This window comes from Lipotes vexillifer, unplaced genomic scaffold, assembly GCF_000442215.2.
Source record: "Lipotes vexillifer unplaced genomic scaffold, Lipotes_vexillifer_v1.1 scaffold713, whole genome shotgun sequence".
NCBI classification, from domain to species: domain Eukaryota; kingdom Metazoa; phylum Chordata; class Mammalia; order Artiodactyla; family Lipotidae; genus Lipotes; species Lipotes vexillifer.
In genome coordinates, this window is record NW_006773157.1 from 264,789 (window position 1) to 289,543 (window position 24,755).

At 41.0% G+C, this 24,755-nt stretch overlaps 1 protein-coding gene across 2 annotated transcripts in view; it reads left to right on the forward strand.

Moving 5' to 3' along the window:
- The first annotated feature begins 1,346 nt into the window (after window positions 1-1,346).
- The window catches only part of HACD3 (3-hydroxyacyl-CoA dehydratase 3), a 33,005-nt gene continuing 9,596 nt past the window's right edge, over window positions 1,347-24,755 (forward strand). Inside the window, exons 1-6 of one of the 2 annotated variants that reach the window (XM_007448115.1) lie at window positions 1,348-1,578; window positions 12,301-12,343; window positions 14,236-14,309; window positions 15,241-15,405; window positions 17,018-17,069; window positions 19,676-19,786. In XM_007448115.1, coding sequence (XP_007448177.1) covers window positions 1,492-1,578; window positions 12,301-12,343; window positions 14,236-14,309; window positions 15,241-15,405; window positions 17,018-17,069; window positions 19,676-19,786 — 532 coding nt within the window. In that variant the 5' untranslated portion in view covers window positions 1,348-1,491. Of the gene's footprint in view, window positions 1,579-12,300; window positions 12,344-14,235; window positions 14,310-15,240; window positions 15,406-17,017; window positions 17,070-19,675; window positions 19,787-24,755 lie in introns of both variants that reach the window. The other variant, XM_007448116.1, reaches the window with a different exon arrangement.

The following is a 24,755-nucleotide window of genomic DNA, read 5'->3' on the forward strand; positions in this document are numbered from 1 at the left end:
TGGGATATAGTACAAACACCTCATTGAAACAAAGACTTTCTTAATCCACTCCCTATCCGTCTTACCAGACCCAGTGCAACCTCTCCCCTCCATGCCCTTAATCCCCAGTATGCAGAACATTTCATACCTCTTCATCTTTGGTTTCCTGCCCTGTGCATCCACTGCCCTACCTCTGCTTCTTCCTCTATCAAATTCCTCCTCCATTTCACTGTCCAGCTCTCAAGGATTTGCTCTCAAATGTCTGCCACTGTTTCCTACAACCCTTAGCTCCTACCTTCCTGCCTCTTTCTGAGCTCAGTATATTCCCCATATTAAAACCCTCTATATTTTATATGACCTACCCCCTGAGCTAAATGTTTTCTGAGAACTGGCATCATTTCATCTCTGGATCCCTGGGCTCAGAACTTTGCTAAATAAATGGGTGCTAACCGAACCGAATAATAAGGTTCATTTTTGTCCCAGACTTCTGGTTTTCATAGTAATGTTGCTTCCTATTAAATTCTTCACTGAAAGCAGACTTGGGGATGAAAGTGGATACAGACGAGATAGTTTAAATTAGACATAAATTAGTGTTGTCTATAGTTTGGGTTTCCTTTTCAAAGGAGACAAGTCTCTTGTGCTGTCCCATAGAATAGCTATTAATTTGTGACTTTAATTAGAAGTAAATGAAACAAAAAATTCAGTTTCTCAGTTTCTTTAGCCACATTTCACGTACTCAGAAGCCCCATATGGCTAGTGGCTACCGTCATGGACAGCGCAGAATGGAGTATTTCCATCATCATATGAAGTTCTATGGGATAGCGCTGGAAATCTCTGGCCTTTACGCTTACTCTCCCCTCTTAGCACACTCTTCCATTCTCTCCCACACCGCTTCCCCTATAACCATCATCATCCTTATTATGTCTGTAATTGCTTGCGTCTTTTAATAGACTACGGGTTCCAGGACGGCAGGTGCTGTGTCTTACTCCTGAAGCTCCGGTGCTTGGCTCTGAAGCCCGGGCACACAGCAGGCGCTCAGTAAATGTTGAATTAATGAATGACAAATGGGAGGAACCTTCCAGATACACCAGTCCAAGCCCGTTCTCCATGCTGATCGGTTCCTCATCAGTCTCCAGCGTTTTTTAATTTTTACGCTTATTTTTAACCGTCCTCCAGAAGAAGAGAGGTAACTGCACAGCACCTGTCGACTCCGGAGGCGGCAGCAGCAAGCAGGGGCGTCACACGCTCCTGGGCCCGCCCCCTCACGCCTCCGCCCCGCCCCGCCCCACCCCGCCCCCACCCGGCTCGCCCTGAAGCCCGGAGCCCGCGCCGCTGCCTCCCCCTGCTCGCCACTGCGCAGGCGCGTCCCGCGAGCGTGGGTCGTTTAGAGGCTGCGGGCTGCCGGCACTCCGGAGCGAGGTGGTCTTGCGGCCTGTGTTCGGCCAGCTCCAGCCGCGCACGACCTGCCTGAGGCAGCGAGCCTAGTCTCCCCGCGCCCTGGGCAGTGTGGTCATGGAGAATCAGGTGCTGACGCCGCACGTCTACTGGGCTCAGCGGCACCGCGAGCTGTATCTGCGCGTGGAGCTGAGTGATGTGCAGGTAAAGGCAGGGCGGCGGCACGTGCGCGGGTCTCGGCTCCTGGGAACCGCTGGGACCCCAGTCTCCTTTGTCCGGGTGCGTACCGGCGAGCCAGTAGCGTGCCAACGGGATCCAGGACTCGGTGCGCTCTCGGCGTCCAGGCCCGAGCAAAAGCTGGCCCACATGGAGGCAGACCCTGGGCGCGACCCCCTGAAGGCTTCAGGTACCTCGGGTGCTTGCGTGAGCCCCGCGAGGGCCTCGGAGGCTACTCCGGGCCTCCTCTTTGTTCGCAGTCTGAGGCCTGGTGGAGCCCGAGCCTGGCCCTGAAGGCCTGGCCGTCGGAGTTCGTGTTTGCCGAAACTCTTCGAGGCGTGGGATGTCTTTGGGTTCGGGGTGCAGTGTGACAGTGGCTTGCCGGGCCGTGGCTGGCCGTCTAGCGCTGGCCTAAGAGGTCTAACGGGTCCCCTCGGACCTTCACGAGGCCAGCCGCTGCCTTGGAGGGGTCACACCCACCTCCCAACCATTAAGTGATGGAAATAATTCTTGTTAATTTTAGTTCTGAAGTCCATAAGACCCCGAAGAAGTGATTTCCCCCCCACCCTGTTCTGAAGACTGTGAGCTCAGGTTTGCTGAGTTGCATAGATAACTACAAAATTAAGTTATGTTGAGTATTTTTGCTTGATCTCATTTGCCCTCATGAGAACAAGCTGAGGCCTCCTAAATGGTGGAGCTCTCAGGACCTGTGTACCCCTTTGTTTCGGTCCAAACCATCCAGGATTCCCGTTTTTGAGGAACTGGAGTTTTCAGTCTGGAATGTTCTTTCTACATTCTTACTCCCTACTCTCCTTGACATTTGTGGCACTTTGTAACCTCCTTCACTCCCCTTAACTCTCTCTGCCTCGGAGTCAGGCGTTTATGTTCGGATCTGTCAGCCCATCTGGTATACTGTCTTGCAAGGTGTAGGTGCTCTTTGAGTGTGGACTTGAATTTGTTGAATTTAATCTTTTCTTCTGGAATAGAAACTTGTTTTCCCATTGAAACTTAAGACAATACTGACCAGAATGCCTTTAAATAGCCTGTGTCATTTAATGTGTTAAACCAGGCTGAATTACACTTTTGCGTCAGAGGATGTATAAATGTTCTTTGCTGTGTCCCTCTACTCTGCTCCACGGTGTTTTAATAAAAAAGGAAAAAACAAACAAAATCTTTGTAGATGGGGATCAAAGTGTCCTTCTAGAGAGGATTCTAACATCAGTCAATAAGAAAAGTACAGAACTTGTGTCATGGCAATCTCTCTTAAGTATTAAGTTAAACATTGTGTAGACCAATTAAATAAACTCAGGCCCTCTCTAGTTGTAATAAGGATGTAATATTCTGGGATACTTTTGAAGCTACAAACAGAAAAGATGTTTTTAGGGGAAGTGGGGTGGTGTTGGTGGAAAAAAATGGAAATTAGTTGGGCAAATGAAAGAATGCATCATACTTAAATTTTTCCTGAAAGATCTAAACCTTTTAGTTAAGAAACATGAACACATGTGTTAATCATCTTTGGTGTATTTTAAAACATAAAAGTATGTGTTTGGAATATATTATAGTTAAAGAAATGTAACGGTGGAGGGAAAAATGGAATTTTCTTTTGGAGAGAGAAATCCTTTTTTTATTCTTTGGGAAAAAATAAATCTTTTTCCCCAATTGAGTTTTTGGTTTTTCTCGGATTTCCCATCTGTAATTCTGAGGCATCCATTTCAACTACCATTAGTTTTTTTTTTTTTTTTTTTTTTTTTTTTGCGGTACGCGGGCCTCTCACTGTTGTGGCCTCTCCCGTTGCGGAGCACAGGCTCCGGACGCGCAGGCTCAGCGGCCATGGCTCACGGGCCCAGCCGCTCCGCAGCATGTGGGATCCTCCCGGACCGGGGCACGAACCCTCGTCCCCTGCATCGGCAGGCGGATTCTCAACCCCTGCGCCACTGGGTAAGCCCTACCATTAGTTTTAAAGTAACATGTTAATACCATTCATAAAAGAAACCCCCTCACATGTGTGAAATACTACAGATTTACAAAAATGAGTCAGACAGACTCAGCTTTCCAACGGCATTCTATCTAGGAGGAAGCATATTATATACTAACAAAAAGTTTTGTGCATGAGTATGTTTATTTGTAGAGTCGGAGTTGAATACTGAACCAGGTCCCTGGTGTTAAAGGAATTTGGTACCTCTCTTTTCGTTAGTTAGAGGTGACTTGCAGAAATAAAGTGAAGTATTCTTGTCAAACTGAGACTGGGAGAACTTCCCAGAAAGAGGACGGCATAGACTTTCAGATTGTCCAACTTGTTGTACGTGTCAATGCCCTACAGCCAAAGAGTTCCAGGAACACACCTCTAGTTAAACAAGTTGTGTTTATTGCTCATATCAGCAAAGGAGAGCATACTCCATGGGTTTGCTCAAAATTGATTATAGAATTTGGACTTTGGTGATTGGGGGACAGACTAAGGAAGCAAGGATTCACTTTAGATTAGATGCTGTCAGAAAGCAGGCAATTCTATGGTTGGGTATCTGAATAAATCTTATATATAGGAAAGAGAGACCAGAACAAGAATAAAACTAATTGGTAGAGAAGTGGCAGTCAACTTATTTTGGCCAAGAGAGGAAGGGTGTCTCGTATTTTGTGGGTGGCACTGTGGCCATGTTTTTATCTGTGCTTACACAAAATTATGAAATGGCCTTTGTCTCATTTTATCATGGTATTCTGTGAGATTGTTTATGTCCAATAAATAACAGAATAACATGTTCTAGCTGGGAGTGCCAGGCCAGCTTTTGAATGTCACGGGCTGCTTCTTTTTAAAAATTCCCCAATTAATTGTTCTCTGCAGGGCCTATGAAACTGGTGATTCTGGCTTGGGATGAAGCAGTTCGTTTACTCGTTCAATGAAAACCGTTTGTGGAGCACCTACTTTTGTCTCACCTTAAGCTAGTTGCTGGGTTGTTGGACAGCTCTCTATCGTCCCCTGCTCTTTGTAGCATATGTGTAAATGAGTTTTGATGTTGAATTCCAGTTTGGGGGCATCAGCCCTGCTCCTTTCCCTTTCTGAGACACAGAGAACCATCAGGTTTTCACATCTCTACTCTGTCTTTGGAGCTGCAGACAGTGGGGCTAGGGCAGGGTTACTTTCAGAATAGAGTTTGTTTTCAGGATAAGCATGAAGGACAGATTTGTGCCAACAACCATAGCTGTTAAAGCATTTGTTCATTTATCAAGGTTTTTGTTTGTTTCAGTTATATGAGGGCAGTGTGCATAGCTCTGTTTGGGAGCTGTTTGAAAGATACTGTTCTTGACCTTACCTAATAGAGAGTCTGGTGGAAAGAGGGGTAACTGAAGGCATGAGTTGGGTCCTTCTCTTCCACTTAATAATCTGTTGTCCGTGGATTATTCACCTAACCTTTATGAGCTTGTGTCTTTTCATGCAAATAAATGTGAATAATAACACCTAATTCACAGGATTGTTTTGAGCCTTAAATTGGATAATGGATTTGAAAGTGCTTTGGGAATTCTAGTGTTTTATTCAAGTGTAAGGGATTATTATTGTGATACTAAACCTTACATGATAGAGAAGCACAAAGAGCAATAGAACAGAGTAGAGGCTGTTAGCAGATTTATCCATATATGAAAACTTATTGAACAACAGTGGTGGCTTTACAAATTAATAGGGGAAAGGATGAACCATTCAGGAGATTGTATTGGGACAATTGGTAATCTAAGTGGCAAAAAGATAAAGTAAGATCTTGCCATATGCCGTACACAAAAGTCAATTTCAGGTGGGCTAATGAACTAAATGCATAAAGCAAAACTACTAAAAGAAAATATAGGAGACTGTCTTTATGATATTGGAACAGGGAAGAATGTGTTAAACAAGACACAAAAACATAAACCCTGAAAAAAAAGATGACAGATTTAAGACAAGCTTGAGGCAGATATTTGTGGCATGTATTACTGAGCTCTTCCTTATATGCCCAAGGAGACAGTATGTTCATTACGACAAAAAAAAATTGAAAACAACCTCAGTACTTATCAACAGGAGAATGGATAAACTGGTATATTTATACAACAGCACACTGTACAACAGCTAAAATAAATGAAACAGAACCAGCTGTATCTATGGATAAAGTTTAGAAATATATCAAATAAAAAGCAAGGGGCTTCCCTGGTGGCACAGTGGTTGAGAGTCCGCCTGCCTATGCAGGGGACACGGGTTTGCGCCCCGGTCCGGGAAGATCCCACATGCCGCGGAGCGGCTGGGCCTGTGAACCATGGCCGCTGAGCCTGCGCGTCCGGAGCCTGTGCTCCGCAAAGGGAGAGGCCACAACAGTGAAAGGCCCGCGTACCGCAAAAGGAAAAAAAAAAAAAAAAAAAAAGCAAGTTGAAGAATTATATATATTCATATTATATATATGAAACCATTTATGTAACATGTAAAATAAAAGTTTATATTGTAATGAATACCCAACATGTTGTACATGAGTAAAGAAATACAGTGGGAATGATAAACTCCAATTCTAGAATAGTGGTTGGGCTTCCCTGGTGGTGCAGTGGTTAAGAATCCGCCTGCCAGTGCAGGGGACATGGACTTAAGCCCTGGGCCGGGAAGATCTCACATGCCGCGGAGTAACTAAGCCCGTGCACCACAACTACTGAAGCCCGCACACCTAGCGCCCGTGCTCCGCAACAAGAGAAGCCACCTCAATGAGAAGCCCGTGCACAGCAATGAAGAGTAGCCCCTGCTTGCCGCAATTAGAGAAAGCCTGTGCGCAGCAACAAAGACCCAACGCAGCCAAAAATAAATAAATAAATTAGAAAAAATTATAAAATCTATCATTTTATCTGTATAATCTCACTCTTTTACACATAAATATGAAAATATAAGCAGAAAAATTGGTGGAGGTGTTCTAAACCATCTTCATATTTCAGAATCCACTCTTTTTTTTTTTAATGTTTATTTTGGCTGTGCCAGGTCTTAGTTGTGGCATGCAGGATCTTCGTTGCGGCATGTGGGATCTTTAGTTGTGGCATGCGGACTTCTTAGTTGTGGCATGCATGCGGTATCTAGTTCCCGGCCAGGGATCAAACCCGGGCCCCCTGCATTGGGAGCTCAGAGTCTTACCCACTGGACCACCAGGGAAGTCCCAGAATCCAGTCTTCTGAATCACATTTCTACTCAGAGATGTCACTGTCCATGTTTTTCCATATAGTATCATCCTCTGTGCCATTAAGAGCACTAAAGGCAGCATTTCTGAAAGAATGCTCTACTGTTATCTCATTTTTTGTTCAAGCCATCCATACCTATTTCTAAGTTTTGATGCTGGCACATTCTTGAGACACAAACCAGGAGTCATACTACTTCCTTAAATGGCTTTTAAGTGGTTTGACTGAAATATTGAGTTGCAGCTGTGTAGTCATGCCATCTGGAATAACAGCCAAGCTCCCATATGCTAGACAGTGACAACCATGTCATGGTTGCTACTTTGCCAAAGCAAGTGTAAGGTGCTGCTGTCAATTTTATTAGTATCCTGATTTTAGAGATATTAAATGTGAGAAAAATGTACATTTTAGAATTAGTGAGATATTAATTTCATTTTGGAGTTGTCAGTTAATAAGTTTTCGTATTTAAACCCCTGAGGCAGAATGAGATCACCAGGAAGAGAATATGGATCAGAGATTACCAAATCAATGCCCAAAACATGTCATGGTTAGGAGCCTGGGGCTGTTTGCCTTGGTTTGAATCTTGGTTTTGCCACTTGCTGATTTTGTAATCTAAACTACTTGCTGATTTTGTAATCTAAACTAGTTACATAATCTATGTAAGCCTCCGTTTCTTTGCATGTAAAATTGTTATATAAATACTACCTATTTTATAGGGTTTTTGTATGTGTGTGTGATAATAATGTGGAACACTTTGAAAAATAATTGGCATATAGTGAATGTTCAATGAAAGTGAAATGAACTGGGTGAGGAAAGTGGCTAATTGGAGAGGATAGGGGTTCATATTAAGGGGGTAGCTATTGTCATTCAAGAATGCAGATCTGAGGTTGGCATCTAATTCTTCTAATTTTTGAAGAAGAAGCTGAAAATCCAGATTTTTTAAAATGAAAAAACCTCATAGTTTTATACTTATTCAACAAATATATAAATGCTTACTGTGTGCTTGGTAGTCTTCTAGACTCGGACTTGGGCATGAGCAAGGCAGACGAGGTCCCTGCTCTCATGAAGTTTATATACTGAGTGGTGGTGGCAGTGGAGGAAGACTGGCAATAGAAGCAGATAAATTCATCAGATAGTTTCAGATAACCATAAATGTTATGAAGAAAGTAAAGCAAGAAAAAAAATATGAGAAGGAATCTCAAGAACTATTTCAGATTGGGTAGTCAGGGAAGGTCTCTTGGAGGAGGTGACATTTGAGCAGAGATCTAAATGTTAAGAAGCCGTGCAAAATTATGGGGACTGAATATTATAGGAAGAGGGAACAGCTACTGCAAAATTCCAAGGTGCAATGTACTTTGTGGTGAATTAAAATTAAAAATTAATAAATAAAAAATATTCTCTGTAAGCCATATAAAATATTGTGGGTTCAGTTTGGCCCAAGATGCCAATTTATATCAGAAAACTTACAGATATTAAAAACTGATAGAGAGGGACTTCCCTGGCGGTCCAGTGGGTTAGACTCTGCACTCCCAATGCAAGGGGGCCTGGGTTCGATCCCTGGTCAGGGAACTAGATACCGCATGCATGCCACAGCTAAGAAGTCTGCATGCTGCAACCAAGAGTCCACATTGCCACAATGAAGATCCTGCATGCCACAACTAAGACCTAGTGCAGCCTAAATAAAAACTAAAAAACCCCCAAAACCGATAGAGATGAGAAGCAGCCCAGGACTGCGTCCTGAGACACTTAAACATTTAAGTTGAGCGGAGCAGAAAGCACCAGCAGAGGAGATTGAGAAGGAGTAGCCTATGAGGCATTAAATCCAGTGCAGTGTCCTGTAGTGTCCTTGAAGCCAGGAAAGAGGGATATTTCAGTGGGGTGTGGTCCGTTCTGTCCAGTGCTGCTTAGAGGTTGAATAAGACGAGATTGTGTGTCTATTGGATTTGGCAATGTGGAGGTTATTGATGATCTTGGTAATAATAGTTTCAGTGGAGTGGTGAGGATGGAGGCTAGATCAGAGTAGATTTCAGAGTATTTGTGGTAGGGAAGAACAGATGATTGTAGATAACTTTTTTTTTTTTGTGGTACCTGGGCCTCTCACTGTTGTGGCCTCTCCCGTTGCGGAGCACAGGCTCTGGACGCACAGGCTCAGTGGTCATGGCTCACGGGCCCAGATGCTCTGCGGCATGTGGGATCTTCCCGGACCGGGGCACGCACCCGTGTCCCCTGCATCGGCAGGTGGACTCTCAACCACTGCGCCACCAGGGAAGCCCCAATTATAGATAACTTTTAAAGAAGTTTTTCTTGGTGGAGGGAAGGGATGAGCAAAGAAATCAGTGGTCTTGGAGTTCAGAGAATAGAGAGATCACTATGGCCAAGGATGTGGACCTTGAGCTGTGTTTTTAAGTATAAGTAGAATTTGGATCCAAAAAGGGGATTAAAGAGAATATGTACTGTCATATACACCCAAAAAGAATGAGTGAAAAAAAAAAAAAAGAAGAAGGAGTGAGATCTCTGTGAACTGGTAAGGATTGATTTAGGTGAAAAAAGCAAGGTGCCTAACAATGTATATTCTGTGCTATCTTTTGTGTAGAAAGAAGGGGAAATAAAAATGTCTGAATATATTTATTTATTTTCCCAAACATGTATACACACAGAGGAAAGATAAACCAGGTGCCCCTGAAGTGGTTACATAAGGGTGGTGAGTGGGAATGTGGTGGAGGGGGATGGGTTTGGAAATAGGACTTCTGAAGATACCTGTCTGTAAAGTTTGACTTTTGAATGATGTAAATGTTTTACATATTCAAAACTAAAATTCAATAAAAAAGGATAAAATGAAAAATCTTGAAATTAAATACAATCAAAAGGACCTAACTGTATATCAAATTGATAACATAACCATACAGATAAATAACTTAGTACAAGTAACATTTGAACACAGTACTCTGGTTCTTTAGTAGATATACTCTAAGGACAAAAAGAACTGCAAATAAATATTGTACTTTATTTATAGGTTTATCGTTTGTAAAAATATTGATGTAATTCTGAAACTTTTAGGATCAAAGAAGTACATATGATAATGTTATTAGGAACCAAGATATTCACCATAAGGAAATACAAATATTAAATAACAGAAGATAAGGAGAAGCCCTATAATGTAATTTTTTTTTTTTTTTTGGCTGCACCATGCGGCATGTGGGATCTTAGTTCTCCGACCAGGGATCGAACCTGCGTCCCTGGTGTTGGAAGCATGGAGTCTTAACCGCTGGACCGCCAGGGAAGTCCCATAATTTTGAATTGGGCATTTCGGTATGACAACATAATTTTTTAAAGTCCTAGCTAGACACTAAAGATGAACACTGATTATACCTCAATGTGCCCAGATCATGGCTTCTAAATTACCATTCCACAGTAGAGGAACTATGAGGCCCCTTGAAGAAATGGCCAATTATTCCAGGTCTGTGCCAGAGAAAGTACAACATCCTCAAAGGCTACAAGGTCATATCAGAATAATACAGGAGCTGGTTTGAAGGGATTTCAAATTTGTGACAATTTGTGACCAAATTTGTAACAATTTGAACACCAAAATGAATAAGAATAATATTGGATTTTGGCAGAGTGGATTAAAAAGGAAATCCACAAGTCCATAATGATAGTCAAAAAGAAATAAAGACCAGTTTGGGGGCTAAGAGAGGGGAGCAGGAGGTGGGTGTGGTTATAAAAGGGCACCATAAGGGATCTGGAACTGTTCAGTATCTTGATTGTGATGTTGAGTAGACGAATGTATACATGTTATAAAATTGTATAGAACTTACACACACAAACGAATACAAGTCAAACTAGGAAAATTCAAACAAGATAGGTTCACTGTATCAATGTCAATATCCTGATTGTGATATTATCCTATAGTTTTGTAAAACGTTACCACTGCAGGAAAGTGGGCAAAGAGGACAAGGAATCTCTTGGTATTATTTCTTTCTTTCTTTCTTTTTTTTTTTTCCCCCCACTGAAATGTATTCCTTAACTACTACCACCTTTGGAGAAGCTGGACCTGACATGCTCAGTGTACTGCTGGGTAGGAGTTAGCATCTGAAATCTGGCTCATAGAATGCTTAGTGAAATCCAGGCCCTGTGCTGTGGCTCGATGCTTAAACCTTGGTTTCACACATCTATGTCTGAGGAGAATAAACTGGGCCCCCCAAACTCCTTTTTTCCTTCCAAGTGATTTAAGATATGGGGAACACAGAGTGGGGCAAGAAGTGACCTAGGTAGGAAGTGTACCACCAAGACTTCCCAGAACTCTAGCTTTCATGATAATATTCATACCAAAACCCTGTTTCCCTTATAGAGGAACCATGTCCCTGAAAGTGTAGCCTTTTTTGATGAGGTTCTGTAATTCCATCTTCCTGGCACAGAGAAGATCATCTAGATTGTTAGCCCCTTTGGGTAAGCTTCTCAGCCTGAAGTCTGTACTCTCACCTGGGGAAGTTCTTAACCTGAAGCTTGTCTCAAATGCTCCCCCAACCCAGCCTTCATGCTCCCCCTTTTCCTAATGCTCTTGGCTATGAATAGAGCATCTAGGCTCCCACTGCCTTTTAGTATAAACCCCCCCTTCACCTTCTGTCTGTCTTGTTGGTTTCCTTTGATGCATGATGGAACACAGCCAGTGGAGCCTACAGGAGAAAAATAAATGAACTAGCTATGGCACTGGAAACAGGCTGCTTCTTGCTTATAATTTTGAGCTGGGAGTTAGGAGATAAACTGTTTCTCATCCACTGAAAAAAGAGTTCAGTTGTTTCACTTTAAATTATGCTGCTAAAAGGCATGTAGCGACTTCTGGGAATAAATGAACAATTTGGAGAATTTCCATCTCTTCTAGTCTTGGTTTGGATAGGGGTTAAGAGTGTGGAGCCTGAGGCTGAGGCACTGCATGTTTCATTTTCATCCAACCGCCTGTAATCCGCAGCCCTTGCCTTAACCTGTAGGAATTAACTTATTTTTCATGTTGCAGCATGGGTCTCACTCCTTGGTGAGGTGCTCCCCAGCCATTCTGTTCCCATTGTGCTCACTCTCTTCTTAATGACTGTAACACTTAACTGCTTATTACTACTCTTTTGGTCTTGAGCATATGTTACTTGATACTATATCGTTTCTTCTCACAGGAAATGACTCATCTGTTCTACTAGATTCTCTGCCTCCACAGCTGAGGGACTGAGTCTTAGAGATCTGTGTATTCCTCCGTAGCACCTCACACGGTACCATGTACCATTTACCATGAGCAGAATGGACTGACTCAGTATTTGATTGTTCTGCACAGCAGAGCAGTTTAGGGTCCTTCTTGCAGGAGCCTGCAATCTCAGATGGGTACAGATAGACATAGAGAAACCCTGCACAGAGATGTGGATAAGTGACCAAATATATTCTCTGGGGGAAGCACAGGGCAGGAGGTCAAGTGCCCAAGGCAGATGGATGGAGGGAAGTAAGCCCCTGGTTTTAATTCCATTTTTCTCATTAAAATGCCCTTCTTGCATCCTTGGTCTCTTTCTACAGAATCCTGCCATCAGCATCACTGAAAATGTGCTGCATTTCAAAGGTCAGTATCCGGGCAAATGTTCTCAGTCCTCTACACAGTTAAAGAGACATAGTGGTGGTTGCTTTTTATTTTTATCTGTTTATTTTATTCACTTTCTGTTGATGCTTACCACTCTGATACTTGTGGGATAAGCTAGAATGTTTTGAGATGTATGATTAGAAAAGTCAATAATTTGTTTAATATCCTGTTTTCCCCTGGGAGAGGCAGTAGATATAGAGAAAAGGTATCATGGGCTAGAAAATAGATTTATATCTTCTAGCTCTAAATCTGCGACCACCTCGGACAACTTATTCACTTCTCTGGACCTATAAAATGAGGGTATTGGGTTATAATCTGTGTTTCTCAAACTTGAGGATCCATGGACACCTGAACACACGTCCACAGGATCCTCCAGGGCCACAGACCCTAGATTAAGAAACGTGTTATGGATTAAATATGGTCACTTTAAGTGATATTTAGCTCCATTGCAGCTGTGAACACAGTTGCAAACACTGAACTCCTGCGGTAGTACTTGATTATAAGGTAGCCATCTAGATGACCCAGAATATGCCTCTTTTTAAAAATATTATAACAAAACCCCCCAAATAGAAAATTTCTTAATGAGACTTTGTGGCTCCCTGATATACGTAACAGACCAGTTTAATAAGCACTGCACTCTCGATGACATCTAAAAGCTTTCCAGCTCTTGACAGTCTTTGATTCTGTGAATCTGTCTCCATCTCCTTCCTCCTCAGTTCACCAGCAAATTTTCTGCTGTGCCTAAGAGGGTAGGTCTGGATTCATTGTTACCCAGTAGGGTAACAGTGATAATAGGGTGGGATTCTCCCTGCTCTCTCTCTGTTCTGGTTCCTTGGAATGTCATTAGTACGTGACTGCGATTATGGGAGATTGAAGAGTTTCTGCTTTACATGAGACTCCATCTACCTTAATATACTTGCCTGAAAGCACAACCTGGCTTTTGAGTCTACTTTTCCAGGTGAGAGCAATGGTGGTAGCAGCTCAGATTTTGAGGGGGAATAAAAGGATAAAAGGAATAAAAGGATAAAAGTGTATCTTGCCCCACATGAAGCTTATAGACTGTCCTACCTTAAGGAATTTGTGGTCTTAGAGAATGATAGCCACCTGTAGCACGTATTAGGCAAATCATAACCACATATGGCCAGATGAAGAAAGATAATCACAGGAGGGAACCAAGTGAGAGAGTTAGAGGACAGGGATGTCCCGCAGTCACTGGCTCCTAGGCACAGCACCTGCTTGCTTTGGGGAAAGGAGCCATGTCAAGGCACAGGAATGGCATGATGGTCACCCTGAGGACTTTCATCCGACTTCCGTTTGTCTTCTCAGGAATGAGCTGAGAAAATGTTATTTTTCTTTTTTGTTCCATTTGGGATGTGCTAAAGGAACAGTCAGGTGCTCCATCATCTATCCCTGGTTGGAAGGTGTTAAATTTACAGCTTTCTTTGAGACAGTCAAGCATTTCTATGTATCCTGTGGCTTTCCTTAACCGCAGTCAAGATGATACACCTACTTGATTTTTCTCTGCTGTGGATTCAGAGCCAAAGTAAATGTGAAAGTTAAATTTATATCTATGTGTTACCTTTGGCTTTGCTTTCTGTGTTCTTTTTCCTGCCTGTTATTTGTACTGGGCATCATTGAGGCCGCATTCGAAGATTAAGTAAATACTCTGGAACTGCTCACCAGAAAGACATAAGGAGATAAACTTTTGTCCAGGATTTAGCTTATCTAGCTGTTGAGTAGCTCTGCTCACAAGCCCCCACTCATTTGCAGGACCCATTAATATTTGCATACCCCTGAAAGAACTGCACTAAGCTAACATTTGAATGGCCTCGCTCTGCAGAAGTTCACAGTAACCCACATTTCTTTCTTTATAGCTCAGGGGCATGGTGCCAAAGGAGACAATGTTTATGAATTTCACCTGGAGTTCTTAGACCTTGTGAAGCCAGAGGTATGTTCTTTCCTTCCTCACTTCCCTGTCCATTTTAAGAAATATATACTCATAGTTTTGTGAAATGGGGAGCAAGGATTGTGGGGAAGAAGAAGATAAACCAAAGTAGAATATACTTTTGTTTGGAATAGAGCCCAGGTTTTAGCTTCAGAGGAAGAGGAAAGTTGGAGAACCTGAGTCGGATCTGGGTTCTGCCATTTATTAGTGGTGTGAATAATTCTCACTTCTTTGAGTTTCAGTTTCCTCATGTGTTACGTGAAGAATTGGGTTAAGTGATCTCTATGGTTCTTTCCAGCTCTGAGATTCTTAATAGTCAGCAGTGGTTTAAGGGGTAGAGAATCTGTCTGGGGCTTGCTTTGGAGGCAAAGGGAGAGGCCATATAGAAGAATAATGAGCTGGAACAGCCCCTAAGAATTTGAGTTTAGTTGAGAAGACTCTGTAGTGAAAGACTCCCTGTGAAAAAGTTGTAACTGATACAGTACAGTTCTGGCCTTGAGGCAGGCCTTTCTAAAACAATGCCAGAAACCATTGACCATTTGAATTGAGTCATCTTCATGGGAGGAAAATTTGGAAGGTAATGGTGCACTTGAGAAGGTGATTGGATGTAGTGCCTTGCATGATGTAGATCTGGTAGGACGTTCATGCCAGTTTCTGCTAGGATAACCAAGAACTATCTGCCTTTCTTATCTTGCTTTCCTCCTGCGTCATTCATGGGGGGAACAAGAGAAAGACTTGGCTGTTTTTACCAGTTCTTTCTTGTACCAGCCTTGGTCTAGATGTTTTCTTTGCTTCAGGACTTTTAGGAACAAAGAAGGAAGGGGAGTAAGTATACAGTGCAGCTTCTCTGTATGGCCACAGTGGTTTGTACAGTTTCAGGGCAAGGAGCCGGGGATGTGGGAGGGCATTCTCATGTTCTTGCTTTCTCTCCTAGCTGGTTTACAAACTGACCCAGAGGCAGGTGAACATCACGGTACAGAAGAAGGTGAGCCAGTGGTGGGAGAGACTCACCAAGCAGGAGAAGCGCCCACTGTTTTTGGCCCCTGACTTTGATCGTTGGCTGGACGAGTCTGATGCTGAAATGGAGCTCAGAGCCAAGGTCAGTAAGGACCTTAGGATCTAGACAGAAGTCATGAGGAGCCCAAGTTATTTGGGCCACCTCAGATATCTATCAGAATCTGATAGACTAAGGACAAAGTTGTAAATTCCCTGAAAGACCTGGAGATGTGGTTTTATAGAAGTACTGGTCATGTATTTTGTAGACTGTCCCTCAATTGGGATTTGTTTGATGTTTTTCTCGTGATTAGCCTAGGGCGATGGGTTTTGGGGAGGAAGCCCACAGAGGTAAAGTGCCATTCTTATCATGTCATATCAAGAATAGGTACGATCAATATGACCTATCAGTGGTGATATTAATCTTGATCATCTGGCTGAGGTAATTTTTGGCAGGTTTCTCCACTGTAAGTTTTCTCTACTGTAATGTTACTCCTCTCCTTCCTTTACTGTTCTCTTTGGAAGGAAGTCACTTTGCATAGTCCACACTTAAGGAGTCAGGAGTTATACTTCCCATTCTTAGAGTGGAGTGTCTGTATACTTTATTTGGAATTCTTCTGCATGGGAGATTTTTCTGTTCTCATTTATTTCTGTTCTCTCTCATTTATTTCTTCAGTCATTTATATCAGTATGGACTCATGAATATTTGTTTTATAGTTTGGGTTATAATCCAATACTATGTTATTTATTTTGTTGCTCAGATTGTTCTAGCTTTGGCCACTGGAAGCTCTTGCAGTTGGCTCTTGTGTCCCTTTGACACAGCTCCATCATCATGGGCCTTTTTTTTTTTTCCCCCCTAAAGAAATGAATCCTTAATTTCTGGCACTATAAGCTGCACCAGGTTTATCTCGTATATTCCCTGCTCTGTTCTTTTTTATTGGAGAATGGTAGTGGAAACCAAGATCTGGGTGCTAGGTACGCTCGTTGCCTCTGGGGTGTCATTGCTTTTAGGCCCTCTCAGCTGATAGAACAAGGAAATCTATGTGTGTATACTATAGCCCATGCACATACACTTATCTATAAATATTTCCATATATATCTATCTATATCTATATTAACCTTGTGTAAGTTCACACTGATGTTGGAGACGTAATTTTAGCTTCTGGAAAATTATATTATAGAGGTCTTAAAAATAAAATAGCAATCTATTTCCCACCTTAAATTTCTATTTTGTTTCTACAACCATAACAAATTTTCTGGATGTCTTTCCAGCTCCAGGATTTTAAGGCTGCCCACTTTGTAGTTTGGAAGCCAGCTGATTGGTTTAATTCTGTGAGCACTGGATGGGCATTCTGTGATATCAGTGCTACCCAGTCAGGAGTCAGGCTTTTTGGCACCATGAACTAGGACATTTTCCCCAGGGAAGCAAGGAGGTGGCTTTGAGGGAGCCAGATCACTTATCCAGCATGTGGACTTCTGCAAGCATCTGGGAATTCTAACTTGTGTTCTTTTTTTTTAAATTTATTTTTTATTGAAGTATAGTTGAAATACAGTGTTGTGTTAATTACTGCTATATAGTAAAGTGATTCAGTTATACATATATGTATTCTTTTTCATATTCCTTTCCATTATGGTTTATCACAGGATACTGAATATAGTTCCCTGTGCTATACTGTAGTCTAACTTGTGTTCTTAGAAAACTTCTGTCTGAATTCTAGGAAGAAGAACGCCTAAATAAACTCAGAATTGAAAGCCAAGGCTCCCCTGAAAGTAAGTTGCCCCTGCTGTTGTGGTAGTTACCAGTTAACTTGTGACAGAGATGGGGGTATAGATGAGTGTATATGACAGGAGTGCTCGCATTGTGTAGGGGAGTTTATGAGAAATCCTTAATGTCCAATGCTTAAGCTGTGCGCACCCACATCAAAAGTCTTACTTTTAAGGTTTTCCTTCTGTTGGGGGCCTAACATCATCTGAGTACACCAAGGTTAGTAAAGCAGAATGGAAGAAACTCAGTCTCCTGGACTGGCCTAATAGGTGGGTGCTAGGTAGGGTGCTAGGTGGCAGCAGTTCCTGCAGAGGTGTGGAGATTACTGCATAGGTCCATGATTGCATTTCTTCCAGCCTTGTGTTTTTGTCCCAACTGAGATCATAATGGCTGTGGTTGTCAACCTTAAAGATGGAAAGTATTCTGTATAGTCCTGCTGTTCATTAACCTTTTAAAAATCCAGTTCTATTTCTGTTTCTGCCTAAGCAAGCAGCTCTGAAAGTGTATTATCGTCTGGGTATCGTAGATTAAATTCAGCAGCTATCTTACACTTGTGGCGTATGGAAAGCATTGCACTAGGCCCTTGAGATGTGGAGACAGTGACTCCATCAGAGCACCTGTGCTTAAAGAGCTTCTGTTCTAGTAGGAGGACCATGCAGGTCTATACAAAACTAATGCTGAAAAGTAGAATAGAATAAGCGTTCCTCGTATGTCCTAAATTGAACTTTTTCACTTTTAGTGGCACTTATTTGACATGCCATAAGTAGGAAAGGGGAAAGTTTTAGAGCAGTGGTTTTCAAACTATGTTCCATGGTACCCCAGGGGTTTCCAGAGATGCTTTGGAGGGATAGACCAAGCAAGCAGTTCTACTTCAATCAGAGCAGCTTGGCTTTTGTGTTTTATGTATTAGGGTTCTGAATAAAGTTTCTTTTTTAAAAGACATTTTATTGCTTTTAAAAAAAACTGAATAACCACTAATTTAGAGGAACTTTCTGCTTTAGAAAAGCAGAGGAGGGGAGAGGATTAGTGGAGGTGAAGAATAACAACATAAAAAGGCCACCTTGAGATCTGAATTAATTTTTTGGTGTTTTAGAGGGATAAACTTCTGAAATATGTAAAAATTCTTATATATGAATTTTTTAGGATCTTAGAAAAAGCTTTAACAGTTTTATCTAAATTCGTAAAGTTTCCTGATGAAAGAAGTTCTTTATATGGGGAAGTGTAATAAATTTTTGTAGTTTTGAAGAAAAAAAATTTAATTAGTTAAATGTTTCTACAAGTCTGACTTTTTTGGCTTCTTAGGATAAGGCTATTTTTTTGGCGGTATGTGAGCCTCTCACTGTTGTGGCCTCTCCCGTTGCGGAGCACAGGCTCCGGACGCGCAGGCTCAACTGCCATGGCTCACGGGCCCAGCCGCTCCGCGGCATGTGGGATCCTCCCGGACTGGGGCACGAACCCGTGTCCCCTGCATCGGCAGGCGGACTCTCAACCACTGCGCCACCTGGGAAGCCCCCTAGGATAAGGCTATTTTTGATTGACCACACTAATCGTGATTATTTGAGCATCAACCAAGTGTCTATGCAGAATATCTCTGTAGCAACACTGATATGTAGCTACAAATATATGTAGGTAGGAATACATATGTAGCAGCAACACCTGAACTCTGTAGTTCTTCTCAAGAATTATCCTTTCCTTTGCCCTACTCCTTTGACTCAACCATGACTCTGTCTAAGCTCCTTACTCCTTCCTTAACTCCATAGTTGGCTCTGTCTTCACAAACCCTTAGGCTGCAGACAAAATTAATGTCCCTTATTCTCCTTCCTGCCTCTTGGTTTGTAATTTTCCTCCTTTGGTTATATCCTCATTCTACCATCTTTCAAAGCCCAGATCAGATACCATCTCATCCATGCAGACTTGCCTGATACATGCTTCTCCAGCCTAAAGTCATTTTTCTCACCTTGAAATTTTCACAAGACATTACCTGTCACTCTCAATCTTGTAATACGGTTTTTAGATTGTAAACTCTTTGAGGGCACATCATGTCTTAACCATCCTTGAATCTCAGTAGTGCTACTCACAGTATCTTGTATATTGTAGGTGTTCAGTTAATGCTTGTTTAGATGGATATATGAGCAAATATCAGAAATTTTTATTACAGTTTCTATCTCTTTGAGCTAGTTTGACCTGCATGACCTAAAAGAATTCTAGAAAAGAAGAAACTGTAGATTATATTAAGATGACAAGAGCAAGAGCTGAGTATAGCTTTATTTCCTTTTAATGCCTCCTTAGCTAGTCAGTCATTCTTTGCCAGAAGTAATTTTTCTTTTTCCCTCTTGGATTTGTTAAGTCTGTATATTTACTCTTCAATGCTGTGAGGGGAAAGACTGCTGAACACATACCTTGGAATACAATGTTCCTTATAATTTTTCCTTATCTGTTTTTCTATGGGACCAGGAGCCCAGGTTGGTGCAGACCTGGGCCAGGTATTTTTTGGGGAGCTTAGGGCACCCAAGTAGTAAAGAGGGATGAAGTCATCCAAGTATGCCCCACATACCCATCTCTTGCTGTGACTACTGCTTTTAACAGCTTACCACCTTGCTTTGCTTTTCAGCTCTTGCAAGCTTGAAGAAAGGATACCTATTCATGTATAATCTAGTGCAGTTCTTGGGATTCTCCTGGATATTTGTCAACATGACTGTGCGGTTCCTTATCTTGGGAAAAGGCAAGTGCAAAATTTCAAGGCTAGTTTTCTTTTTTCAGTAGTTTGGCCCCCTATTCACCAAAAGTAACAGTCTCTGCCTTTGGTATTAACAATACCACCACTCCCACCCCCTAACCCCCCACCATATTTGTGTAGCACTTCATGCCTTTCATTGTATGTTCACATGGTTCACTTCCCTTGGCCTTGTGAAACAGGCAGACTGGATGTTCTGTCCATATAATAGATGAGAAAACAGGCTTGGAGATTGTCAAAGAAATGGTCCACATCCACACAGCTAGCCAGGGGTACATCTTGGGCTGACATCCCTTTCTTATTCACTGCTTGATAGTTCATTTATAACTAAATAAATTGATGTGATACTCACAGTGTCAAAGTTATACAAGTCCTTAAGGGATCTCACCCCTTTGGAGCCTAAATAGACTAAATGGACTATTGTAAAACTGAATGAAAAGACTATCATAAAGATATTAGTTCTTGGGGCTTCCCTGGTGGCGCAGTGGTTAAGAATCTGCCTGCTGAGGCAGGGGACATGGGTTCGAGCCCTGGTCCAGGAAGATCCCACATGCGGGAGAGCAACTAAGCCCGTGCGCCACAACTAGTGAGCCTGCTCTCTAGAGCCCGTGAGCTGCAACTACTGAGCCCCTGTGCCACAACTACTGAAGCCTGCGTGCCTAGAGCCCATGCTCCGCAACAAGAGAAGCCATTGCAATGAGAAGCCCATGCACTGCAATGAAGAGTAGCCCCCGCTCACCGCAACTAGAAAAAGCCCACGCACAGCAACAAAGACTCAACTCAGCCAAAAATAAATAAATAAAAATTTATATTAAAAAAAGATATTAGTTCTTGCTAAATTAATTTATATGTTTAACAGAATTCTGGCCAAAGTAAATGACAACAGCACATTTTTGAGAATGTGATCTAAAGTATTCTGAAATTTTATTGTGAACAATAAATAGATAATAAAATTGAGTAATTAATAGAGCAGATTAGGTGGCTCAGAAATAGGTCTTACATTTTATATATATATCTCCAGATTATGGATATGATAAAAAAAGGAATCATCAGTGGAAAGTATTTTCCAATCTTTTTTTTTTTTTGCGGTACGCGGGCCTCTCACTGTTGCGGCCTCTCCCGTTGCGGAGCACAGGCTCCGGACGCGCAGGCTCAGCGGCCATGGCTCACGGGCCCAGCCGCTCCGCGGCATGTGGGATCTTCCCGGACCGGGGCAGGAACCCGTGTCCCCTGCATCGGCAGGCGGACCCTCAACCACTGCGCCACCAGGGAAGCCCCAATCATTTTTTTTTTTTTATTAGATGGGAAATGTTTCTAAAAATTGGGAGGCAGATAATCTGTTTGACTCTTCTCACACTGTATATAAAAATAAATCCCCCCAAAGGATTTAGGAGCCATATATCAAAAAGTTAAGTCATAATAGAAGATAAAGTAAATTTTTATAAAATCACATGTGGAGGGTTAGGACATTCTAACCTTAAAAGTGATAGAAGAAATCATGAAGAAAAAGGTCAATGTATTTGACTACATAAAATGCCTAAATTTCTATATATGTAAAAACATCCAGCCAAAACAACATTAAAGATTAAAAGCATATTGAGTTGAGCAAAATGGGGATGGGCAGGGTTGGTGGAAAATTGCAACAAATATCGGCAAGGGTTGTTGATTGTTTTACATATAAAGAACTTGTACAAATTGATTTTAAAATGTGAAAACTCCACCCAATAGATAAATAAAGGTCATGTACAGGCAGTTCATAAGAGGAAATAAAACTAATTCAGCACACAACAAAATGTTTAACTCAGTAATGGTGAAGGAAATGAAAAATATTATTTTTTATGTATCAGTTTGCAAAGTTGTAAAAGACACCTAATTCAAGACAACATATGCTAAAATAAACACAACAGTGGCTACTGGGAGGGTCCATAAGTACAGCAGCTCTTTGGGAAAATCATTTTGCAAGGTGCATTGAGAACCTTAACTGTTCATATCCTTGAACTTGGTTATTTCATTTCTGGAAATACGTTCTAAAGAAATAATTGAAACTACAAGAAAAGCTTTTTCAAAAAGATATACATTATGGCATTATTTATATTAGTGACAAATTACAAACTACCTAAATGTCCAGCAATGAAGGATTGGTTTAGATTGTTCACTCAGTGGAATGTTGTAAAGCAAATATAAAGTATTTAAAGAGGTTGTAATAATACGGAAGAATACTTATGATGGGCTAAAAAGGTAACATAAATTTGTTTTTCCAGTTTGATCACACCAATATAAAAAGGAGAAAAAATGCTGAACCAATAAATGTGAAATGATTGGAAGAAAAGGCACCATTTTCAAATGGTTTGAAAGGATCATTTAAAATTTTTTCCCTATTTTATAAAGTAAATATGAGGAAAAATATGAGCATAATGGAAAATATAAACTATTTAAAAAGAGAAAAAAATCCTGTAGACTATTTTACTCTTCAGTCCTAAATTTTCCCATCTGAGTTTTGTAAAGGTGAATTGCAATTAGCTCCAGAATCTTGTGAAAGAAGTGCGTGTTGTTTTTCCAGCCTTCTTAATACCTTGGAATTCTGTAAAGCACAGTAGCAGGCTAGTGAAAAACTTCCCAAATGCTGAGTATCTTATAGTCATGCGTAACCAGAGGTCTACAGATGAGTTATTTAAAGAAACAAAGGAAGTCTCAGACAGTTGTTCTCAGATCTGTAGCTCTTACTAGTATGAATTTATCACAAGTCCCATGGAATGACTAGGTACATTCAAATTCATAAATAATTTATTTAACCTAACATAGTTGGATCGATTCTGAATGTTCAAGCCTGCTAACTGTTAGGTGATCCACTCCAAAAGCTGCTAAGTTATCTGGGTCATGTGTTTAAGGTGCCTGGATTTGTAATTTCTATTTTGGCTCTGAGCCCCTTCCTAAACCACCTAGGAATGGAGCTGCTGGTGTAATTCTTATCAGTCCTCAAAGGTGTAATAAGGACCTGGGCCTGGTACCCAGGGTCATAGTTTGCCCTTTGCAATTCTCTCTTTTTGAATAAAGGATGTTGGTGAATGGCAGATTCTACACATGTACTTGTTTTTTTCACGTAAACATGTATGTGCTAAACTTCTCATGCGAAGGAAATAGCAAACTCTTAGGCTTATGTAGAAACTGTTGTCTCTCTCTCTATTAATACTTTTTTATTAAATAAAATTTTTTTTCTAATTATAAAAATGTGTTAATTACTTAAAGACTTAAATAAAACAAAACAAAAGCTCTACTATAATCCCATCTATCAGAGCAACAGATTCTTGGCACCTTGTTGTATATCTTTCTAAACCCATATAACTTTCATAGGAACAGTTCCTAAAGTGGAATTACGAGATTAAAGGGCAGATTATTTTTATTTTATCTTATTTATTTATTTATTTAAAATGAATTTTTATTGGAATATAGTTGCTTTACAATGTGTTAGGGGCAGATAGCTTTTAAGGATTTTGATTTATACTGCCCAGAAAGAGTATACTATTTTATACTACCACTATTTAAATCTATATCCATTAACATATGAGTGCCTTTTAGAACTTTTAAAAAGTTTTTTCAAATCATAAAAGTAATTGGGCTGATTTAAGAACATTTGGAAAATGGGAGAAAACCAGAGAGGAGGTGCGGTGGGATGGAAGGGGAGGTGAATAAGCCATTGTCCATCACTGTTAATATTTCCATATGTTTCCTTTTAGTCTTTTTTTTCTCCTGCAGTTAAAAATTATAGTCATACTGTGTACAATTTTGCATCTTGTTTTTAAAACAGTATTATAAGCATGTTAATGTTATTAATATTCTTTATAACAGTCATTTTAGAAATCAGATTTCTATTCCTGAATTGAAACAAGGATGAATTTCCCGTAAAATCAGAGGCAAAGCGACAAGATCTTATTTTTATTTACCATATGCCCAATCTTAAGTCACAACTTTCTAGTTCAAAGTAATGGAGAACCTCATTCTTCAAAGATAATTTGTCCAAGAAATTAATAAGTGAATCCCCTGAAAAAGGATACCAGAATTTCATTGTAAATGGCAACAAAAAGATTTGATTGGGATTTTGTCTTGACAAGGGACATTTAAAATTATGAATACATTTTTTATCTTATATATAGAAAAATTTAAATTGTAATTTTGCATTACTTCCTCAAAAAAAAGATTTGGTCAAATTTTGAACTTACTTATCGGTGGAAGTTTTCCAGCAAAATTATGCAATAACACTATATACCATTCTTCATTTTTTTGCGTTTGACTTTGTAGCAGGATTGTAAAGTGGATCATTTTTGTGAGAATATTAGAGAGTTTTTTAGTTTTTGCAAGGGGCTTGTTTTATTCATTTGATATTTAAACTGTATTCTTTTGAGGTGCCTGCAGTGTCATCTTTGTTGGTAAGGTGCCTAACTCCGCCATTTCTTAGAGGCACTACTTTAATAGGCAGAGAGGCAAGAATCCTGAACCTTCTACAATGTGCAGGACAGAGAATTGTCTTGCCCAAAATGTCATTGGTGCCCTGGCTGAGAAACACTGCAAAGAGGAATGTACGAATGCAGGATGTCAAGTGAGGATCAGTATGAAAAGTGAAGGATATTAAATTATGGAGCACTCCAAATTGATACCACATTTGTTGTCCTCATATAAGGAATAACTATCATTTAAATTGTTATATAATATTCCATGAAATAGATATACTATGGTTTACTCAAACTTTCCATACTCTTAGGTTTATACCATTTCTTTTTTTTTTTTTTTTGCGGTATGCGGGCCTCTCACTGTTGTGGCCTCTCCCGTTGCGGAGCACAGGCTCCGGACGCGCAGGCTCAGTGGCCATGGCTCATGGGTCCAGCCGCTCCGCGGCATGTGGGATCCTCCCGGACCAGAGCAGGAACCCGTGTCCCCTGCATTGGTAGGCGGACTCTCAACC